Source organism: Sphaerodactylus townsendi, linkage group LG01 (genome assembly GCF_021028975.2).
Source record: "Sphaerodactylus townsendi isolate TG3544 linkage group LG01, MPM_Stown_v2.3, whole genome shotgun sequence".
NCBI classification, from domain to species: Eukaryota; Metazoa; Chordata; class Lepidosauria; order Squamata; family Sphaerodactylidae; genus Sphaerodactylus; species Sphaerodactylus townsendi.
Genome location: NC_059425.1, coordinates 4,518,888 through 4,536,504, shown reverse-complemented (window position 1 = coordinate 4,536,504; position 17,617 = coordinate 4,518,888). Strand labels below are relative to the sequence as shown.

Here is a 17,617-nt window from a genome sequence, read left to right as displayed (position 1 = left end):
GAACAAGAAAAGGGGAGGGGGGGGAGAACCTGATTCTTTTAAAAATAACATCCCAGGCCAAGGTCAAAGGCTGCGGCCCCCACACTATCCAGAGGTCTCTGGGGCTCTTGATCTGTTCCCTTCAATTGTCTGCTCCTGTCCACAAGAACCTGCCCTTCCTCTGGAGGCAAAGGGGCAAACAGCCACGGGCAGGGTCTTCTCTGTACTGGCACCTTATGTATGGAAATTCTTGTCCTCACCTCTCTGCCTGGGGCTTACTCTCGAATTTTGGGCATCATTATTTGAGCGTTAAATAATAAATAATAAAAGAGCGTTAAATAATGAGGCGAGAGACTACGCCTAGCTAGAAAGGGAAAAAGAATGGATGTGAAAATATCACCTTGAAGAGTTGTAAGTGTTTTAAAATTATTTATACAATATTTATTGAATATGTATTTAATAAATATATATATATATTTGTGTTAAGAATACATGAAATATATAATTGTTAAAATGAGAAAATGCTATTATGTGTAAAAAAAATTTAAAACTTATTTATATATATGAATATTTCACAGATCCCAACCAAGACTGACGAATTAATCATAATCTGAAGAAGATTGAATCGAAAACGGTTACAGTAGCGCAACCCGTTAATTGTGTCTATCGGACTTGGCTAAGACCAGTCCGTTTGTCTACCATATGTACAGCAAGTCAGTTTGACGGAATACAGGGAACGCAGCATGTTGAAATCGGTTGACAGTCTTCAAGAGAGAGAATCCGTCCTAGTATGTATACGGACTAACTAAAAGGACTGTTTGAAGACGACACCAAAGAGCTGCTATTGAGATTGATGTGCTACATCGTATAGAGTTGTATGAGAGTATTGCACTGTTGGTTTCTGCACTTTTTTCACTGTTGCACTTTAATGTTTGTTGAAATACTGATAATATAAGCGGTTGATGCAGCGCGCTTGTTTCTTGAGTGATTGTATACGTTGCATCCATTGAGAAATTGATCCCATATACCCCTCCGAGAGCTTTACTCTTGGCGACGTCTAATCTGTTAGTGGTGCCTTGCCCTAAAATGATCCAACCTGGAGGAACACTCTGTCAAGTAAAACCAGAGCTCTGTGGGATCGTGTGCATTTCCGCAGGCCCTGCAAGACAGACATGTTCTGCCAGGCCGACGGTCGAGGACAGCAGTGGTTAAAACCACAGCGTGGCCTTCGCTCTCCCCTGCTTCCTCTTACCTCTTGGTTCTCAACAGCGTGCCCTGGACTGGGCCCTCCTCCCGAGACGGCATCTTCAGGACAGCACCAATCCAGGGATGCTTAAATTATTACTGTATTTGAATGCGAATTGTGGTTTGAAACTCAAAGGTCTAATTGCATTGTATGTATTACTGTATTGCAAGCCACCCTGAGTCCAGCCTGTCCGGGGTAGCAATATAATTGTTATTGTTCTTACATATGGGTAGAAAGGCAGCACAGAGAATAACCTGGTATTTCTCTAAGGAAAGGAGAATAACCTGGTATTTTAATAAATAAGCAGTTCAAGGACATGGAAGGAGTCCTGTCTGGTTCTTATTTCTCCCCACAAATGGTTCTTATTTCTCCCCACAAATGGTTCTTATTTCTCCCCACAAATGGTTCTTATTTCTCCCCACAAATGGTTCTTATTTCTCCCCACAAATCCCACCTTCGTAGTGCTACCGCCCAAGTGCTGAGACCCGCATCTCCAGATACAGGGGAGTGAATGAAAACTGTAAAGGTCTGCAGGTGTCAGGAAGCCATGGTTGGGAGGGGGAAGTACTGGGGAGTGCTTTTGTAATTGCAGGTGCTGTTTTATCTGCTTCCCTGGCCTTGGAGCTCGGTGGCTGGGACGGGCCTTCAGGCTGGACTTTTCCTTAATGTCTTGGTTCACATGTTGGGGTGGAGAGTTGCTGCAACATATTATGAACTGCTTTGGTGCCTTTTCTTCAGAACTTCTCCCGTCTTTCTCATGTCTTCAATAAAATCCTTGAACTCATCGAGTGAGTTTGGTTTGATTTTTAATTCATAATGAATAAACAACAACATATCAATACAATAGAACTAGGCATAATAACAACCTCGTTTACAATAAACCCTAGCACAGTGATGGCGAACTTTTTCGAGACTGAGTGCCCAAATTGCAACCCAAAGCCACTTATTTATCGCAAAGTGCCAACACGGCCATTTAACCTGAATACTGAGATTTTAGTTTAGAAAAAAACAGTTGGCTCCAAGGTGCATGTTACTCGGGAGTAAGCTTGGTGAAGCAACCGTGCAACGCTTCGAATGGGTGAATCACGACTCTAGGAGGGTTTACTCAGAAGCAAGCCCCATTGCCAGCAACCAAGCTTACTCCCAGGTAAAGGTTCATGCCCAGGCCAGCCTACCGTGTTTCCCCGAATATAAGACAGTGTCTTATATTAATTTTTGCACCCAAAGATGCGCTATGTCTTATTTTCAGGGGATGTCTTATTTTTCTGTGTTCTGTTCGTAGGGCATGCTTCCCAACAAAAACTTTGCTATGTCTTACTTTCGGGGGATGCCTTATATTTTGCACTTCAGCAAAACCTCTACTATGTCTTATTTTTAGGGGATGTCTTATATTCGGGGAAACAGGGTAGGTGTGTGTATGGGGGGGTGATTTTCTGCCCCCCACATGATGAACTCTGTGCACGCGTGCCCACAGAAAGGCCTCTGAGTGCCACCTCTGGCACCAGTGCCATAGATTCGCCACCACTGCCCTAGCAATAGTCCAACATCAGCTTAATAAATACTAAATATTTCTATATCAGGTTAACAAACTTGTAACATAATCAGCATAACAGCATAAAACATAAAACATAAAATGTTTTCATAGCAGTAATAAAACATTTTGAAAGCATTTTGAAAATGTTTTCCAAAAATTATTTCTGCTGTGTGGCATGGCCTATTGCTGTGTTCAGATTTGTGAGTTGGGGCATGTTCTATAATGTGATAGTGACTTTGAAACGACCTGGTGGAAAAAATCATTGTTTGGTCACAGTGGGGGAGGGTGGCCGCCCATGGGGGGGGGGCATCAAACTCTGGTTTTGCCCAGGGCTCCAGTTTGCCTAGGTACGCCTCTGTGGTGGTGCTGTCCTGCAGCTCCCGGGCTGGGCCCGGCAGGCTGCTGCCACCGCCAAGTTGCAGTGAGGGACAGGGTGGACAGGGTCCCTCCTCACGAGTCTGGCCTTTATCCCCTCCCGAGGTCACCTGGAGCTTTGCGGCTTCTCCCCGCTGGCCTGAGTCGGCTTCCCACCCAAGGGAGCAGAGGGGAAACCAGGGAAAGTCTGCGTGGGTCTGGCTGGTGGCTTGGAGTGTGGGGGGGGGAAGGAGGGGTTTGGGGGCAATTTTCCACCCCCACATGACTGAATGGCCTCCGCCGGGGACATGTGACGCCCCTGACCAGCGTTATCATTATTTGGAGGCTGCAATTTCTCCCCATATTTGCCTGACCTGCCACCAGGTCACCAGCAGGCCAAGTGAATCTTAGCCGGCCTTAGTTTTGCAGAACCGCTTTTTCTCAAAAACTATGTGTCCCTGCTCTTCTGTGGCTTTTCCTTCTAAGCCAAACTTTTTTAAAAAGTATTCATTTATTAATTGAAACATTTACAATACAAAAATACTCATAAAAATGCTATAAAAGCAATATGAACAAAACGACACACATACAAAAGAACAAAGCTCTCAGCACGTGGCCAGAGGCCCTGACCTTCGATTGTTATCAACTCTCCCCGCCAGCATGCCCCTCCTTCCTCCAAGGAGCTAATTTAACACACTCTTCTCACCAATCAGTAATAGCCGCTCTAAAAATCTTCCAAGCAAAGCTATTGCCAAACATTCTCTATGGCATCCCAATTTGGGTCAGTGACTTTCAATCTGATATCGAACAAATCCAAGTACAATTTCTGAGAAGGATCTTGGGAGTACCAAATAGTGTCACCTAGCCAACCCTAGAAGTCTTGAAGTTGATTCCACTGCTGTCCAGACAGAAGCCTCGATTGCCACCATAAAGCATTACTTAAAATTACATTTCAGATTTTATTTATTTATCACTATTTGTTTGTTTGTTTGTTTGTTTGTTTGTTTGTTTGTTTGTTTGTTTGTTTGTTTGTTTGTTTGTTTGTTTGTTTGTTTGTTTGTTTGTTTGTTTGTTTGTTTGTTTGTTTGTTTGTTTGTTTGTTTATTGATTGATTGATTGATTGATTGATTGATTGATTGATTGATTGGATTTTTGTATCGCCCCATCCCCGAAGGGCTCTGGGCGATGTACAACATATAAAAACACTGTAAGACAATTAAAACCTTAAAAACGTTAAAGCGGCGGTAAAACCATAGAATAAATTCTAACAGTTATACAACAACAAGTCACAATATAATAAAATATATATAATATAATATAAGTGGCGTCCGATATCCAACTTTAAGTTCCCTCTTCCCCCCAAAGTGGGGAGGGGATGGTAGGTCTCCTTGGGAAGTGACAACGCGGCTCCAAGCAGATGTGTCAGCCAGGAGGAGAGAGGGGCACAGTCAGCCGGGATGGTTTCTCCAAAGGCCCGGGCGGAACAGCCTCTGCCTTTTACAGGCTCCCCCCCCAAGGAACCTCCCTTACCTGGCAGTCCCACAGGGCCCGGACAGCTGGGAGGGGAGATGCCTTATTGCCCCACCAGGCCGGGCCAGAGCCGTGAAGCGCCCTTGGCCCACGTGGAGGCCAGGCCGCATCGCCGGGCGGGCCAGGGACCACTCAGTAAATTGGCCTCAGTTGATCGGAGAGGCCGTGCAGGGACATATGGGGTGATGCGGTCTCGAAGATACGATGGTCCCAGGCCACGTAAGGCCTTAAAGGTCAACACCAACACCTTGAAAATGATCCGGAACTCTACTGGAAGCCAGTGCAGCTGACGCAATACAGGCTGGATGTGTTCCCAGGTGGCGCTACCTGTCAGCAGGCGTGCCGCTGCATGCTGAACCAGTTTTAATCTCCGGATCAAACGCAAGGGAAGGCCCGCGTAGAGCGAGTTACAATAGTCTAATCTGGAGATGACTGTTGCATGGATCACCGCGGGCTGTGGTCCGGGCCAGGAGAGTGAAGGGGGGCCAACCGCCGGGCTTGACGCGAGGTGGAAAAAAGCAGCACCGGGTTGTATGGGGCCACCTTCGGGTCTCCATCAAAAGTTAGATCAACGTCCGCGGGACTTCAGGCTGCGGACGGAGGGGCCTTCGGGCGCCAATGTGACCCCTCCCACAATCACCGCGGCATGGAAAGTCCCGACCTCCCCCTCGCGGCCAAGCTACAGAGGATCTCCGCTCTTCGATGGATTCAGTTTTAACCTGCTCTGTCGCAACTGGGAACCAGCCACATCGCTTCCAAACAGTGCTGTAGAGCTGCAGGCGGCGGCTGCTCCTCCATCAACAGAATGAGCTGCGTGTCATCAGCATACTGATGACAAACCAGCCCGAAACTCCGCACCAGCTGAGCAAGGGTCGCGATGATAGATGTAAGCAAATAACAGCGGGGATAACAACGCTCTCTGGGGTACACCGCGATTGGAGCCGGCACTAATCTCTGGGAGGTTTCATCCCCAAGCATCTTCACTTTGCTGATTCCGGCCCCGGAGGAACGAGACTATCCATTGAAGGGACAGTCCCCCGCACTCTGGAGGCGGCCAGGCGGTGGGGTCAAAGGTCATGGTCGACTCTCACATCAAACGCCAAGTGTGAGATCTAACAACACCAACAGCGCCGATCCGGCCTCTGGTCAAGCTGGATACGGAGTGGGTATCTGTGACGGCGACGAGGACAGTCTCTCGTCTCCCATGCCCAGCACGGAAGCCGGACTGAAGGGGTCGAAAAGCCCATGCGCCATCCAGAAAAACCTTGAAGCTGCTCCAGCACCACTCTCTCAATTACCTTCCCCAGAAACGAAAGATTCGAAGACGGGGCGGTAATGCACTGGCCAGATCTCTCTCGATCTAACGACATGGTCTTTGGGTTAAGAGTGGGTGGATCCACTGCCTCCTTCAACACATTATCTCGAAAAGCTCCTTGCTCGGAAGTAGAAGCTATTGATTATACCCAACAGATGGGGTATCGTGTAGGCCCGCTCGGCAAGTTTTACAAGCCAAGACGCGGCACGGATCCAGAGGACAGGTAGTAGGTCTAACAGCAGCTAAGGTTCTGTCAACAGCTGCTTCAGAGAGCAGGGAAAAAACTGGGCCAAACAAGGGCCAGGAAGACTCCGCAAGGGGAGTCTCCAGTTCAAGCATCAATTGTATCCAATGTGGATGGAAGGTCGCATGGCGGAGCCGACGCCGAATTCTTATCCAAGAAAGCCTCTCATAAATCGCCTCTACAGCTAATATCATCCAATTGAGGGTTTGAAGATCTCTCCAATAAGGAGGTCAATGACCTAATCTATTTAAAACAGTTGTGCTGGGCGAGAGCTAGCTGAATGCGAGAGAGGAGGAGAAGAAGGTCCTCTTCGCTTCCTTCGCCGCCATATCCTCATAGGCTTTCATAAACGCCCTATAAGATGTTCGCATACTGGCCACGGGCTGAGATTTCTCCTCCACACTCGCTTCTAGACGCTCTTAAGCCCTCAGCTTCATATGACGCAACTCTCTGGTATACCATTGGTGGAGCTGCGCCGAGTATCGGGGACGTAGAGGACGTTTCAGGGAGCAACAACTTCGATAGCATCGCAGAGCCGGAATTCCAGTCCTCCACCTGCTCATCGAAAGTGTGCCGGTGGGTTCAGGGTCCGCAGAGCACATTCTATAGGAAACCAAGTGGGATCCATAAGTCTCCGCGCTGGCGGTCAAAAATTGGCCCGCTGCTCTAGATCGGTGTGGCGCTGGCAGGTCCATCCGGACCTTCAGGGCATAATGGTCGGACCATGGCACTCTTTGGTCAATAGGAGGATATGACCAGATTTCATCCCCCCGCACCCAAAGATCTCAAATCCAGCTGCAGTGCCCGATTCCTCATGGTGGGGCCAGAATTCTGCCATTAAGGAGAGAACCTTGAAGCGCCGCCATGGATGATTGACTAGGTCCGCGGGTCAGTTGTACATGAGGCGGCATCGACATGGACGTTGAAGTCACCCAAGACAATAAGTCTGGGGAACCACAACGCCCAGTCTGATAATACCACCTCCAGCAGTCAAGGCAGGCTGCTTTCCTGGTGCGCTTAGGCGAATCGGTAACACCAGGAGAACGGCCAATCTCCTCCGGGGCCAACCACTTCTAGGCCGGTATAATATCTCCATGCCACAGTGATCTCTTCTGGATCGGACTGCCCTAAAGGGAATAGACTCACGGATGAACAATGCCACCCCGCCACCCCGGCCCTGGGTTCGTGATTGGTGAAGGCATCACAAAACCCGGGGCTTGGATCACTCACTAAGTTGCGACGGGTCTCACCTTCGGCGACCCAGGTTTCTTTTGCTAGTGGATACATGCCAGGGTCCATTCCTGTTGGGCTCCTCGAGAAAGTCTCGGAGCAATTCATGGTCTTATTGTTGGATGGACCTGCAGATTAATTAACACCAAAGACCTAGCTAGAGTGTCCCTGGATCCCTACCACCATCATTTCTCGATAGGGTCGGAGGTCAGGAAGGCGCAAACGAGCATATTGCCCACATCTCGCATGCCTTCTTATCATATATGGTCACGCTTCACCGCCATATCTACCCCGTCCCATCAACACAGGGATCCCCAGCCCCGGAATTGGTGCCCCCATAACTCTACCAACCTCCCTCTTACTTAAAACCTGACTGATATTCCCACTGGATAATAATCCAATTCAACTAGCTAAACTAATCCTAACCTATCAAACCCTAATCTAGAACATAGGCTGACTAAATTAACTATAAATACAAATACAGATTCCAGCGGCTGCCCGCAGTTTAAACCATTAATACAATCTATGACAATTGATTAATACATCCTAATATCATCTAATTATAACACCTAGCTTATAAACAACAAGATCTAATGACAGATAACAAAATCAGGGGGGGTTGGAGGGGAGAAAGGTACAGAACAAGGGGCGCTAGAGCTAAGGCAAAGTGAGCCGCCCCCTAGGGGGAGGTTCCCGGTCTGGTCGGTGGGGGTGGTAATAAATTTCTGTTGTAATGAAAGTTCTATTATACAGACGGCAGGACCGGGGCTCACACCACCCGAGTCAGCCATATAAGGAAGGGGCCGATGAAAATTCAACCAGATGGTAATCAGGGCAACCGAGGGGCCACTGCCACTTGGCACTCCGGATAACCCTGGGATAATGGGCGTGTGCGGAAATAGTCTCCTAGAGCGTGGCCCACCCAGCCCTCTCACGACTGGCTCACACGTCCCCAGGAGGATGGAATTGTCCACACGTGCCCGTGTCTCAGCAGCTCCCCACCAGATGGTTGGCTTGTCAAATAGATTCCACCGTCCGTCCCACTAAGGGCACCCAACTTCCTGGCTCACCACCGAAATGTTCCACTATCGCAGAATAAATGTCCGGGGCTGTGTCTGCAAAGTGAGTGGAGTGGATCGATACCTCCAGGGCACAGTCCCCGCAATACCAAATCCGGCAGCAGGGCTAAGCGCTCTGCTGCCACATGTGGCAAAGCGTGGTACTGCCCCTGTGGCAAAGCGTGGTACTGCCCCTGTGCTTGATGCTATTATTTTGCGGGAGTCCCCGGCTAGCAGCGTCCACGTTGGAAAACAGGAGGGGGGCTCCACCGACCCCCAACACCGCAACCGCCAAGGCGCCCTGACTCCAGCCTCGGGCGCCGCGCCACGCCGCGCCTTTGAAAGTGAAGGGGAGTCGCTGCCACTGACCCCCTTAACGCTAGCGGTAACCGCCGGGTGCTCCGGTCCAGTCGTGGGACGCCGCTACCGGTTTCCAGCTGCGTGAGCTCTCGGCTCCGGGCTGAGGCGCAAGCTGCCGTTGGCTGTGGGCGCCACACCCAACTCTCCTCGGCCGCAGGGTTCCCGGCCTCCCGGCTCGGCTGAGACGGTTGGGACGGCCTCCCGGCTCCCAGCTCGGCCGAGGCGGCTGAGACAGCTGAGACGCTCCGGCTTCGGCTGTGAGCGCTGCGCCGCGCCCGGCTCTCCCCGGCTGCAAGGTTCCCAGCGCAGTCGCGTCCACACAAGGGGAGCAGGGGGGGTCGCTGCCACCGACCCCTCACTAGTTGACTATTCGCCACTCCCGGCTCACCACTCCCGACTTCGGCTCCAGGCACGAGCCGGTTAACTCCAGGAACATCACAGGGGACCCGGTAGTGGGGGTAGAAACCCTCGCAGAGGCACGGGCGAGACAGGTAGGAAAAATGGCGGGCCAAATACCTCATTGCGTCGTCCCGGTCCCGGTCCCGGTCTAATTCGGCTTAGTTCGTTATTCGTTGTTCGTTGTTTCCTAGGCTCTCTGGTGATATCGAAATTATTGCACTCTCCCATCGGCCGTACAAAACTTCCAACTCCAAAGTCCCACTCCCCAAAGGCATAGAAAGCAATGAGGGCGGGTAGAAGTCTCACCACAGGTTAGAAACAGAAGGAATTTAAATTTAAAAGTCCAATTGTTGCGGAGCTCCGCTGCTGCTGCTCCAACGCGGACGCCATCTTGCTGCTCCAACGTGGACGCCATAAATAAATAAATAAATCCACCCTTTGTTGCTTCCAAGGCTTAATCACTCTAAATTCCAGACCACTCGCTTTTTGTTAAGTGACTATAGTCCATCGCAGGGACGTAGGTATAGATTTTTAGTTGGATGGCCACACCCCCACCTCACCCCTAGGGTAATGGGCTACAAGTCTCTCAAGCCCCGGCCTGGCCTAGTGCTTATAAAAGCAGCTCTCCGAGGTCGGGGATGGCAGACTCCCCTGCCCTGCCCTGCCCTGCCCTCCCCTGCCCCTCCCCTCTGGGCAGAGGCATAGAGGGAAAATGGAGCCTGGTGCAAAATCTGAGTTTTGCACACACACACGCGGGCAGCCGCTGTGATGCTGGAATCCACCCCCCAACCAGCATCACTTTCAATGGTGTTTAAACTAGAGAGCCCAAATTCTCCTTTTAAATCCACATTAAAGGGAGAATCTGGGGTCCCCAGTTAAACAACATTGAAAGTATTGTCGAAGGCTTTCACGGCCGGAATCACTTGGGTGCTGTGTGGTTTCCGGGCTGTATGGCCGTGTTCTAGCAGCATTCTCTCCTGACGTTTTGCCTGCCTCTGTGGCTGGCATCTTCAGAGGATCTGATGTTGGGAAAGCAAGTGGAGTATATATACCTGTTGGAGTGTCCAGGGTGGGTGAAGAAACATTGTCTGTGAGCAATAAAGAAGACAAAGAGGTCAAGAGTTGAGGGAATTTGAATAGAGGTATGAGTAACACTTAAGTCTCTAGCATGAGCGTATCTATGGAGCTAGCAAGGTCACTGGTGGGATATCTCGAATAGAAGTATCCTTGGCCTTTGTTTCCTTTGTCTATAGTCATCCTGTAAGTTTGTGTGGGAGCTGGTTAGACACTGTCTCTGACTCTAGTATTTTCAACACTGGCAGCCAAGTTCTTCTGTTCATTTCTCATAGTTTCTTCCCTTTCTGTTGTGAAATTGTCCATGTGCTTGTGGATTTCCAATGGCTTCTCTGTGTAGTCTGACATAGTGGCTTTCAGAGTGGTCCAGAATTTCTGTGTTTTCAAATAATATTCTATGTCCAGGTTGGTTTATCATGTGTTTTGCTATTGCTGATTTTTCTGGCTGAAATAGTCTGCAGTGCCTTTCGTGTTCTTTGATACGTGTCTGTGCGCTGAGTTTGGTGGTTCCTATGTAGACTTATCTACTGCATGGTATGCGGTAGACTCCTGCAGTAGCTAGAGGATCCCTCTTATCCTTTGCTGAATGTTTCTGATGTCTGTATTAGAGAAGGGCTGCAAGACCAAGAACAAGCCACATGAACAAAGATAAAGAGCCATCTAGAGGGAAAGTGTTCTTACCATACATCAAGGGAACCACTGACCGCATAGGAAAACTGATGAAGAAGCATAACCTACAAACAATCTACAGACCCACTAAGAAAATTCAACAGATGCTACATTCAGCAAAGGATAAGAGGGATCCTCTAGCTACTGCAGGAGTCTACCGCATACCATGCAGCTGTGGACAAGTCTACATAGGAACCACCAAACGCAGCGCGCAGACACGTATCAAAGCATCTCACGGGCTCCTTCGCCCAGGACTGGGCTGAGGCGGGACGTGCCGTTGTTAGGGAGGTCAAGTTCTGGCAAAGGCATCATCTTTCTGAGCAGGGGTCTTGCAGTGTAGCATAGTAGCGTACCACGGATGTTACAGGAGGCGTAAACGTGGGATTCTCTGGCAGGCATGGAGAGAAACGGTCAGGATCCTGGGAAGGAAAAACGAATGCCCTGTTTGTATTCTGCACTATTTTTGGCAAACAACAACAACAACAAAGAGTCATAAGAACATCAAAAGTGTCCTGCTGGATCAGACCAGTGAGGGTCCATCTAGCCCAGCATCCCGTCTCAAACAGTGGCCAATTAGGTACTCCGGAGCTCCAAGCACAGGGCACGGAGGCTGAGGCCTTCGTAAGAAAAGAGACTCTGCTTTTGTTCTTATTTGAAAACAAAGTTTCCGGTTCTTGCAGCTTGTGAGAATCACCTGGTAAGATCCTGACAGCTGACGGAGGGCTGAGTGAGGTTCCCAGAGATCAGGACCAGGAGGTCAGAATCTTGCACACAACGGGTGCGCAAAGGCAGGAATAAGTTATGCAAAACTAGCAGTAAAACCTATTGCACAAACAAATACAATGTGCTCTAGAAAGCTGCTGGTGGAATAACTACACCAACCCTGCCTGCCTTTCCTCTCCACTTGGACCCACCTCACCAGTTCCCCCCAGGTCCTCCCCCTCTTCCTGGATGCCTGCACCGACATGCAAAATTTAATGGTAGCCACTGAGGAGGGGTGACGTCACCTGCCTTTTCTCCCCCCCGCACCTCCAGGTCACCAGCTTCCTCCTCCTCCTCCTCCCAGATGCCCATATCACCATGCAACAGTTAATGGTGTAGTTGAATTTTAAAGGCGTATCCTAAAACCACAGAAGGCACCTGCTTGTGGGCTGCATCTTTGTTGCCATCAGGTGAGTGCAGAATTCAACTACCAGAGAGTTCTTTGGGCCCACGTCAGTCAACAACCTGGTCACAGCATCTGTACAAACTGTAGCTTCTGCACAGTCTTCAAGGGCAGCCCTGCACACAATGCATGCCAGTAATCTAATCTGGTTTTCCAACTGGTGCTCTACTGGTCATTTCTAGTTTTTTAAATGTGTATATTTTTAAGGCTTTTTGACAGTCTAATCCTGCCAGAGACGGAGGTCACATTATGTGCAAGATGCGTTGGCAGACGGCAACTCTGATAACGCCTTTAAAATACATTTCAGTTGACTCAGGAAAGTCGGGCTTCACTATGGAATGTGCCACGCATGGAGAGAGATGGAAAACACTGTTAGCCCTGCCCTTCATACCCCGCTTTATTAAAATATACATCTCATATTATTTTCCTGTGAAACTGTACTGGCAAATGCCAACTTTTCATATTTGTGTGTGTGTGTAGCAGCATGCCCACCTAGAAGCAGACCAAAAGCAAAAGGTCTGTTTGCAAGATTAAATCAGTGAATGAGTTGCTCCAGTTAATAGAATCTGGAAGCCTCATTGCCCATGGGACATGATCTTGATTACCACACCCAGCTAAACTGTTGTGACGTAATGGATCCTGGAAAACTCCCTGAGACCTGACTTTACATTTACTACGCCTTTTAGAAAGCATTTCCTCAACAATTGTTCCTTTCTTGCATTTCTTCTACCTATAGATACAATCTCCCTAAAACAATCAATCCCTTCCAGATCTCCTCAAGCCTCAGCCAAATTTGAATTCATGGGCAGAGACTCCAAAGAGTTACTCTGCATAAAGCCATTCAGAGCTTCTCTGATATAATCACATATCAATTGGCTCCACTATCCTGGGAATTAGTAGCAGTAGATGAGCTTTTGATTAGCTCAGGGATCTTCAAACTATGGCCCTCCAGATGTTCATACAATTCCCATGAGCCCTACCACTTGGCCATGCTGGCAGGGGCTGATGGGAATTGTAGTCCATGAATATCTGGAGGGCCATAGTTTGAAGACCCCTGGATTAGCTCAAGCCAGCGATACCAGCATAGGAAATTCCAGAGACTCTGGAAAAATGAAACTGAAACTTACCTATTCCCGACCTTACCTGTGCAAAAGGTATAAAAGCACTGTGCACCCTAGCCTCAGTGCTCAATACAGGCCTGCACCTCCCTTGGTCTAGTTGGTTTGAGACATGATATATCGTCCTTCGCCTGGATTTCTATGCTGGCATAGGAACATAAGAACATAAGAACTAGCCTGCTGGATCAGACCAGAGTCCATCTAGTCCAGCATTCTGCTACTCGCAGTGGCCCACCAGGTGCCTTTGGGAGCTCACATGCAGGATGTGAAAGCAATGGCCTTCTGCTGCTGCTGCTGCTCCTGAGCACCGGGTCTGCTAAGGCATTTGCAATCTGAGATCAAGGAGGATCAAGATTGGTAGCCATAGATTGACTTCTCCTCCATAAATCTGTCCAAGCCATTTTAAAGCTATCCAGGTTAGTGGCCACCACCACCTCCTGTGGCAGCATATTCCAAACACCAATCACACGTTGCGTGAAGAAGTGTTTCCTTTTATTAGTCCTAATTCTTCCCCCCAGCATTTTCAGTGAATGCCCCCTGGTTCTAGTATTGTGAGAAAGAGAGAAAAAATTCTCTCTGTCAACATTTTCTACCCCATGCATAATTTTATAGACTTCAATCATATCCCCCCTCAGACGTCTCCTCTCCAAACTAAAGAGTCCCAAACGCTGCAGCCTCTCCTCATAAGGAAGGAAGGTGCTCCAACTTCAATCATCCTCAAGCTGCCTTTCTCTGCACTTTCTTTCTATCTCTTCGATATCCTTTTTTGAGATGTGGCTACCAGAACTTTGAACACAGGGACTCCAAGTATGGCTCGCACTCACTGCTTTATATAAGGGCATGACAATCCTTGCAGTTTTATTATCAACTCCTTTCCTAATTATCCCCAGCATAGAGTTTGCCTTTTTCACAGCTGCCATGCATTGGGTTGACATTCCCATGGAACTATCAACTAAGACGCCCAAATCCCTTTCCTGGTCTGTGACTGATAGCACTGACCCCTGTAGGAATCCTTGCCTTCTTCGAGATCTTCTCTGCAGAATTTAGGTAACGTATAGTCCCTTGCTCCCCCCTCCTACTCTATCATCCAAAACCTATATTTTCCTCCCTGTTTATATACTTAGGAACTGTGTGTGTATGCTTCTTAACGTCTCACTGTGTGATTGTTTGCAACCAAAATTTATATAAACATATTTAAAACTATAATTTGGTCTCTTTTGCATTCTCTGTGGAACATTTCAAAAGCCAATTCTGGTATAGCTGTTACAAAGATCCCACCTAGCCTACCTCTTGCACTGCCAAGCTGAGTTATTTTCCCCATTGCTACTTTGAAGATATATTCTAACTGTTAAGGTAGATAACAACCCAGAGTCTTTCCTGCCAGGTGCATGGAGGGGAAGAGCCATTACAGTTCCCTGCCTGACCCAAGAGGTCTGAGGAGGCTGCTGGGTGACCCTAAATGGACCGAGAGAGGGCAGGCAGGAGACCCCGGATGAAGACGGAGAAAGGGGCAACACCTAGAAGAGCAAAGGTGAGAAAGGGAGCCTGTATGTGTGAAGTGCTTCATCCAGGTAGGCAAGCAGAAACACGGGGCTGCTAGAGGACAGCCCTGGAAGACTCTCACCTGCTCATCGTCACCATCTGGGGGGATCCTCCACTTCTGCACCTCCACATACTCGGGAGGGTCTCTCTTCTCAGGCTTTGTCAGGGAAAAAGCTGCAGAGTTTAACAGGAGGGAGGTTATTCTGTGGCCTGGAGGGGATGGACCAGAGCAGGAAAGATGCCCCCCCCTTAACCAGAGCTGATGGGGGATGAAGAGAAGCTCCTACCTCTTGGTATTGCCTTTTCTTCCACAGCCAAACCCCCAAACCTGCAACCGGGATAAGAAACACCACAAGACCAAGGATCCACATGTTCCTGGGATGACCGCCATCTGCAAGGGGGAACAAACTGCTCTGGGCATCTGCTGGAAGCAGCCCCCTCCCCATTTGCCTGCCTGCAGTGGAGGTCAGCTGCATCCAGAGATGGGGGAGGGGCAAACCATGATGACCAGCCTCATTTGCTGGGCTTAGGTGACATCGATGGCCCTTCCAGCTGGCCCGGTCTTCTTCAGCCATGGGCAGGACTTGCTGGAACCAGGGGGGGGGGCTCTTGCACTCAGCTGTGACCCCTCCCAAGGCAGCCCGACCCAAATTTCAGGCAAGCCTGGGAACGCTTTTCTGTTTTGAACCAAATCACAACTTCTGCCAGGTTCCAAAAATGGAATTCATTTCCGCAAAATTATAACTCCTAGTTTAGCTGTTTGGAGGCCCGTTTTCAAACCCAAATATGTTCATTTCAGGGCACACCAAGCAGCACTTCTGCAGAACGGAGAAGGGCTGGGGCCAAAATATTCCTCACCTTCACTCCGACAGATGCTGGCCAAGTCCAACGAGGCGCTCTTTTGGTCAGCGGGGTTGCTCAGCAGGCAGGTGAAGGTGGAGTCCAGGGAGTTGGGCCGCCAGGAGACGTGGAGATCCATGCCATTGGCAGACAGCCGGTATCGGTCTGAACCTTCTTCCAGGACACCCAGCTGGTTCCCTTTTTTCCAAGAGACCTCAATTCCCCCCCTTTCAGATGCCAGGCACCTCAGGGTCACGTTGCACCCCTCTGCAGTCCTGGAGATCAGGTGGGGACGTATCTCTGGATCTGGGACAGGCTCTGATCAGAGGGAACAAAAAAAGAACTGAAGTGCGGTGTTTGTTCTCCCTGGAGGAGAGTCCCTAAACTTCTATGCAGCTTCAGGAGAAAGAGGCAAAGAGCCTTACCTGTTGTGGTGGGAAGGCAAAGCAGCAACGAACAACACAAGCAATTGTGTTAGAGCTATTTCAGCTAAATCTCTGTTCCGCTGGGCTCCTTTTATTATGCTGTTTCAACATTACATCACTTCACGAGTCCATTAACAGAATTAACAAAGTACAAGCACTTATTACTCACAAGGTTTAAAGTTTTTCACACAACACTTCTTCACACAACGTGTGATTGGTGTTTGGAATATGCTGCCACAGGAGGTGGTGATGGCCACTAACCTGGATAGCTTTAAAAGCGGCTTGGACAGATTTATGGAGGAGAAGTCGATCTATGGCTACCGATCTTGATCCTCCTTGATCTCAAATTGCAAATGCCTTAGCAGACCAGGTGCTCAGGAGCAGCAGCAGCAGCAGAAGGCCGTTGCTTTCACCTCCTGCAGGTGAGCTCCCAAAGGCACCTGGTGGGCCACTGCGAGTAGCAGAGTGCTGGACTAGATGGACTCTGGTCTGATCCAGCTGGCTTGTTCTTATGTTCTTATGTTCTTAGTTTTACCAACTACAGACTAATTAGGGACTTTCAGCGAGTTACAGCTGTTCCTTTAGTGAATTACAAACATACAGGAGGACAAGTTGGGATAGGAAATTTATGGTCACTGTCCCTTCCTGCTTTTAGGGTTCTTAAGACAGATCAGATACAGCCAGGAGGTGGCTGAGACTATTGGCAGCCAGCCTGCTACTGTAACCATATTAATCAATTTGCCCTGAAGGCGTCAGCCACTTAGCCAGAGCCTTGGTGAACTCATGAAGTTAAGCTTTTGTCCCCCTTCACTTTTGTCCCCCTTCACTTACCAAAAACAGAGAGGTGGAAGGTCTGCCTAAGAACCTCTCCTGAGGCAAACACAACTCGAACCTTCAATGTACAGCTGTCCTCCTTCTCCAGGGCCCTGATCCTTAGCGTGGTCCCATCAGCCAACTCCAGCCGCTGCCCAAACCGGTCTGTGGTATTTCTCCACTCCAGTTTTCCATCCCTCAGTTCAGCAATCAGCATTTCTGGGCCAGACCCTGCTTGCAAAGACCACTCAATCCTGGCCACTGGGTTTATTGGTAACTGGAGAGGACAAGAGGCGGATCCCCCAAGGATTCCATTCACCTGGACAGGTGGATTCTCTGCTGGATTACCTCTGGTGCCTGCATTTTCATTATTGGGGGGGGGGGGGAGCAGGGAGAGAGAGAGGAGAAAACAATTCAGGTGAAAGGAGAATTGATGCTTCTTTGGCATCAATCAGACCGGAGCGGGGTGGGGGCGGGGGATGAGGCCCTCCCCATCTCAAAGGAGAGAACCTGTCACCTGGCCTGGCTGGGACCTGGGACCTGAGGTGGGGGCTGATATAAGGTTGGTCATAAACTAATGAAAAAACAAATGAAAAGTCAGAAAGAAAAGAGAGATTCGAAGGCAGCAGGAAAAAGTTGCCCCCCAGAAAGCAGAGAAGACTTTTCCAATCCTTTCTCCAGCCAGCCTTTTCCCTTTCAGGAAAGTGTCTCCTCGTGAGCAA

General features: G+C 49.1%; 2 protein-coding genes across 2 annotated transcripts in view; both read left to right on the top strand.

Annotated features, from left to right (window-relative positions):
* LOC125439826 (T-lymphocyte surface antigen Ly-9-like) overlaps positions 1 to 1,569 on the top strand; it is a 109,628-nt gene extending 108,059 nt beyond the window's left edge. The window contains exon 6 of the mRNA XM_048509105.1: positions 1,150 to 1,569. Coding sequence (XP_048365062.1) covers positions 1,150 to 1,191 — 42 coding nt within the window. The 3' untranslated portion in view covers positions 1,192 to 1,569. The remainder of the gene's footprint in view (positions 1 to 1,149) is intronic.
* Positions 1 to 17,617, top strand: part of LOC125439818 (SLAM family member 7-like) — a 273,063-nt gene that overhangs the window by 186,078 nt on the left and 69,368 nt on the right. The window lies entirely within an intron of this gene.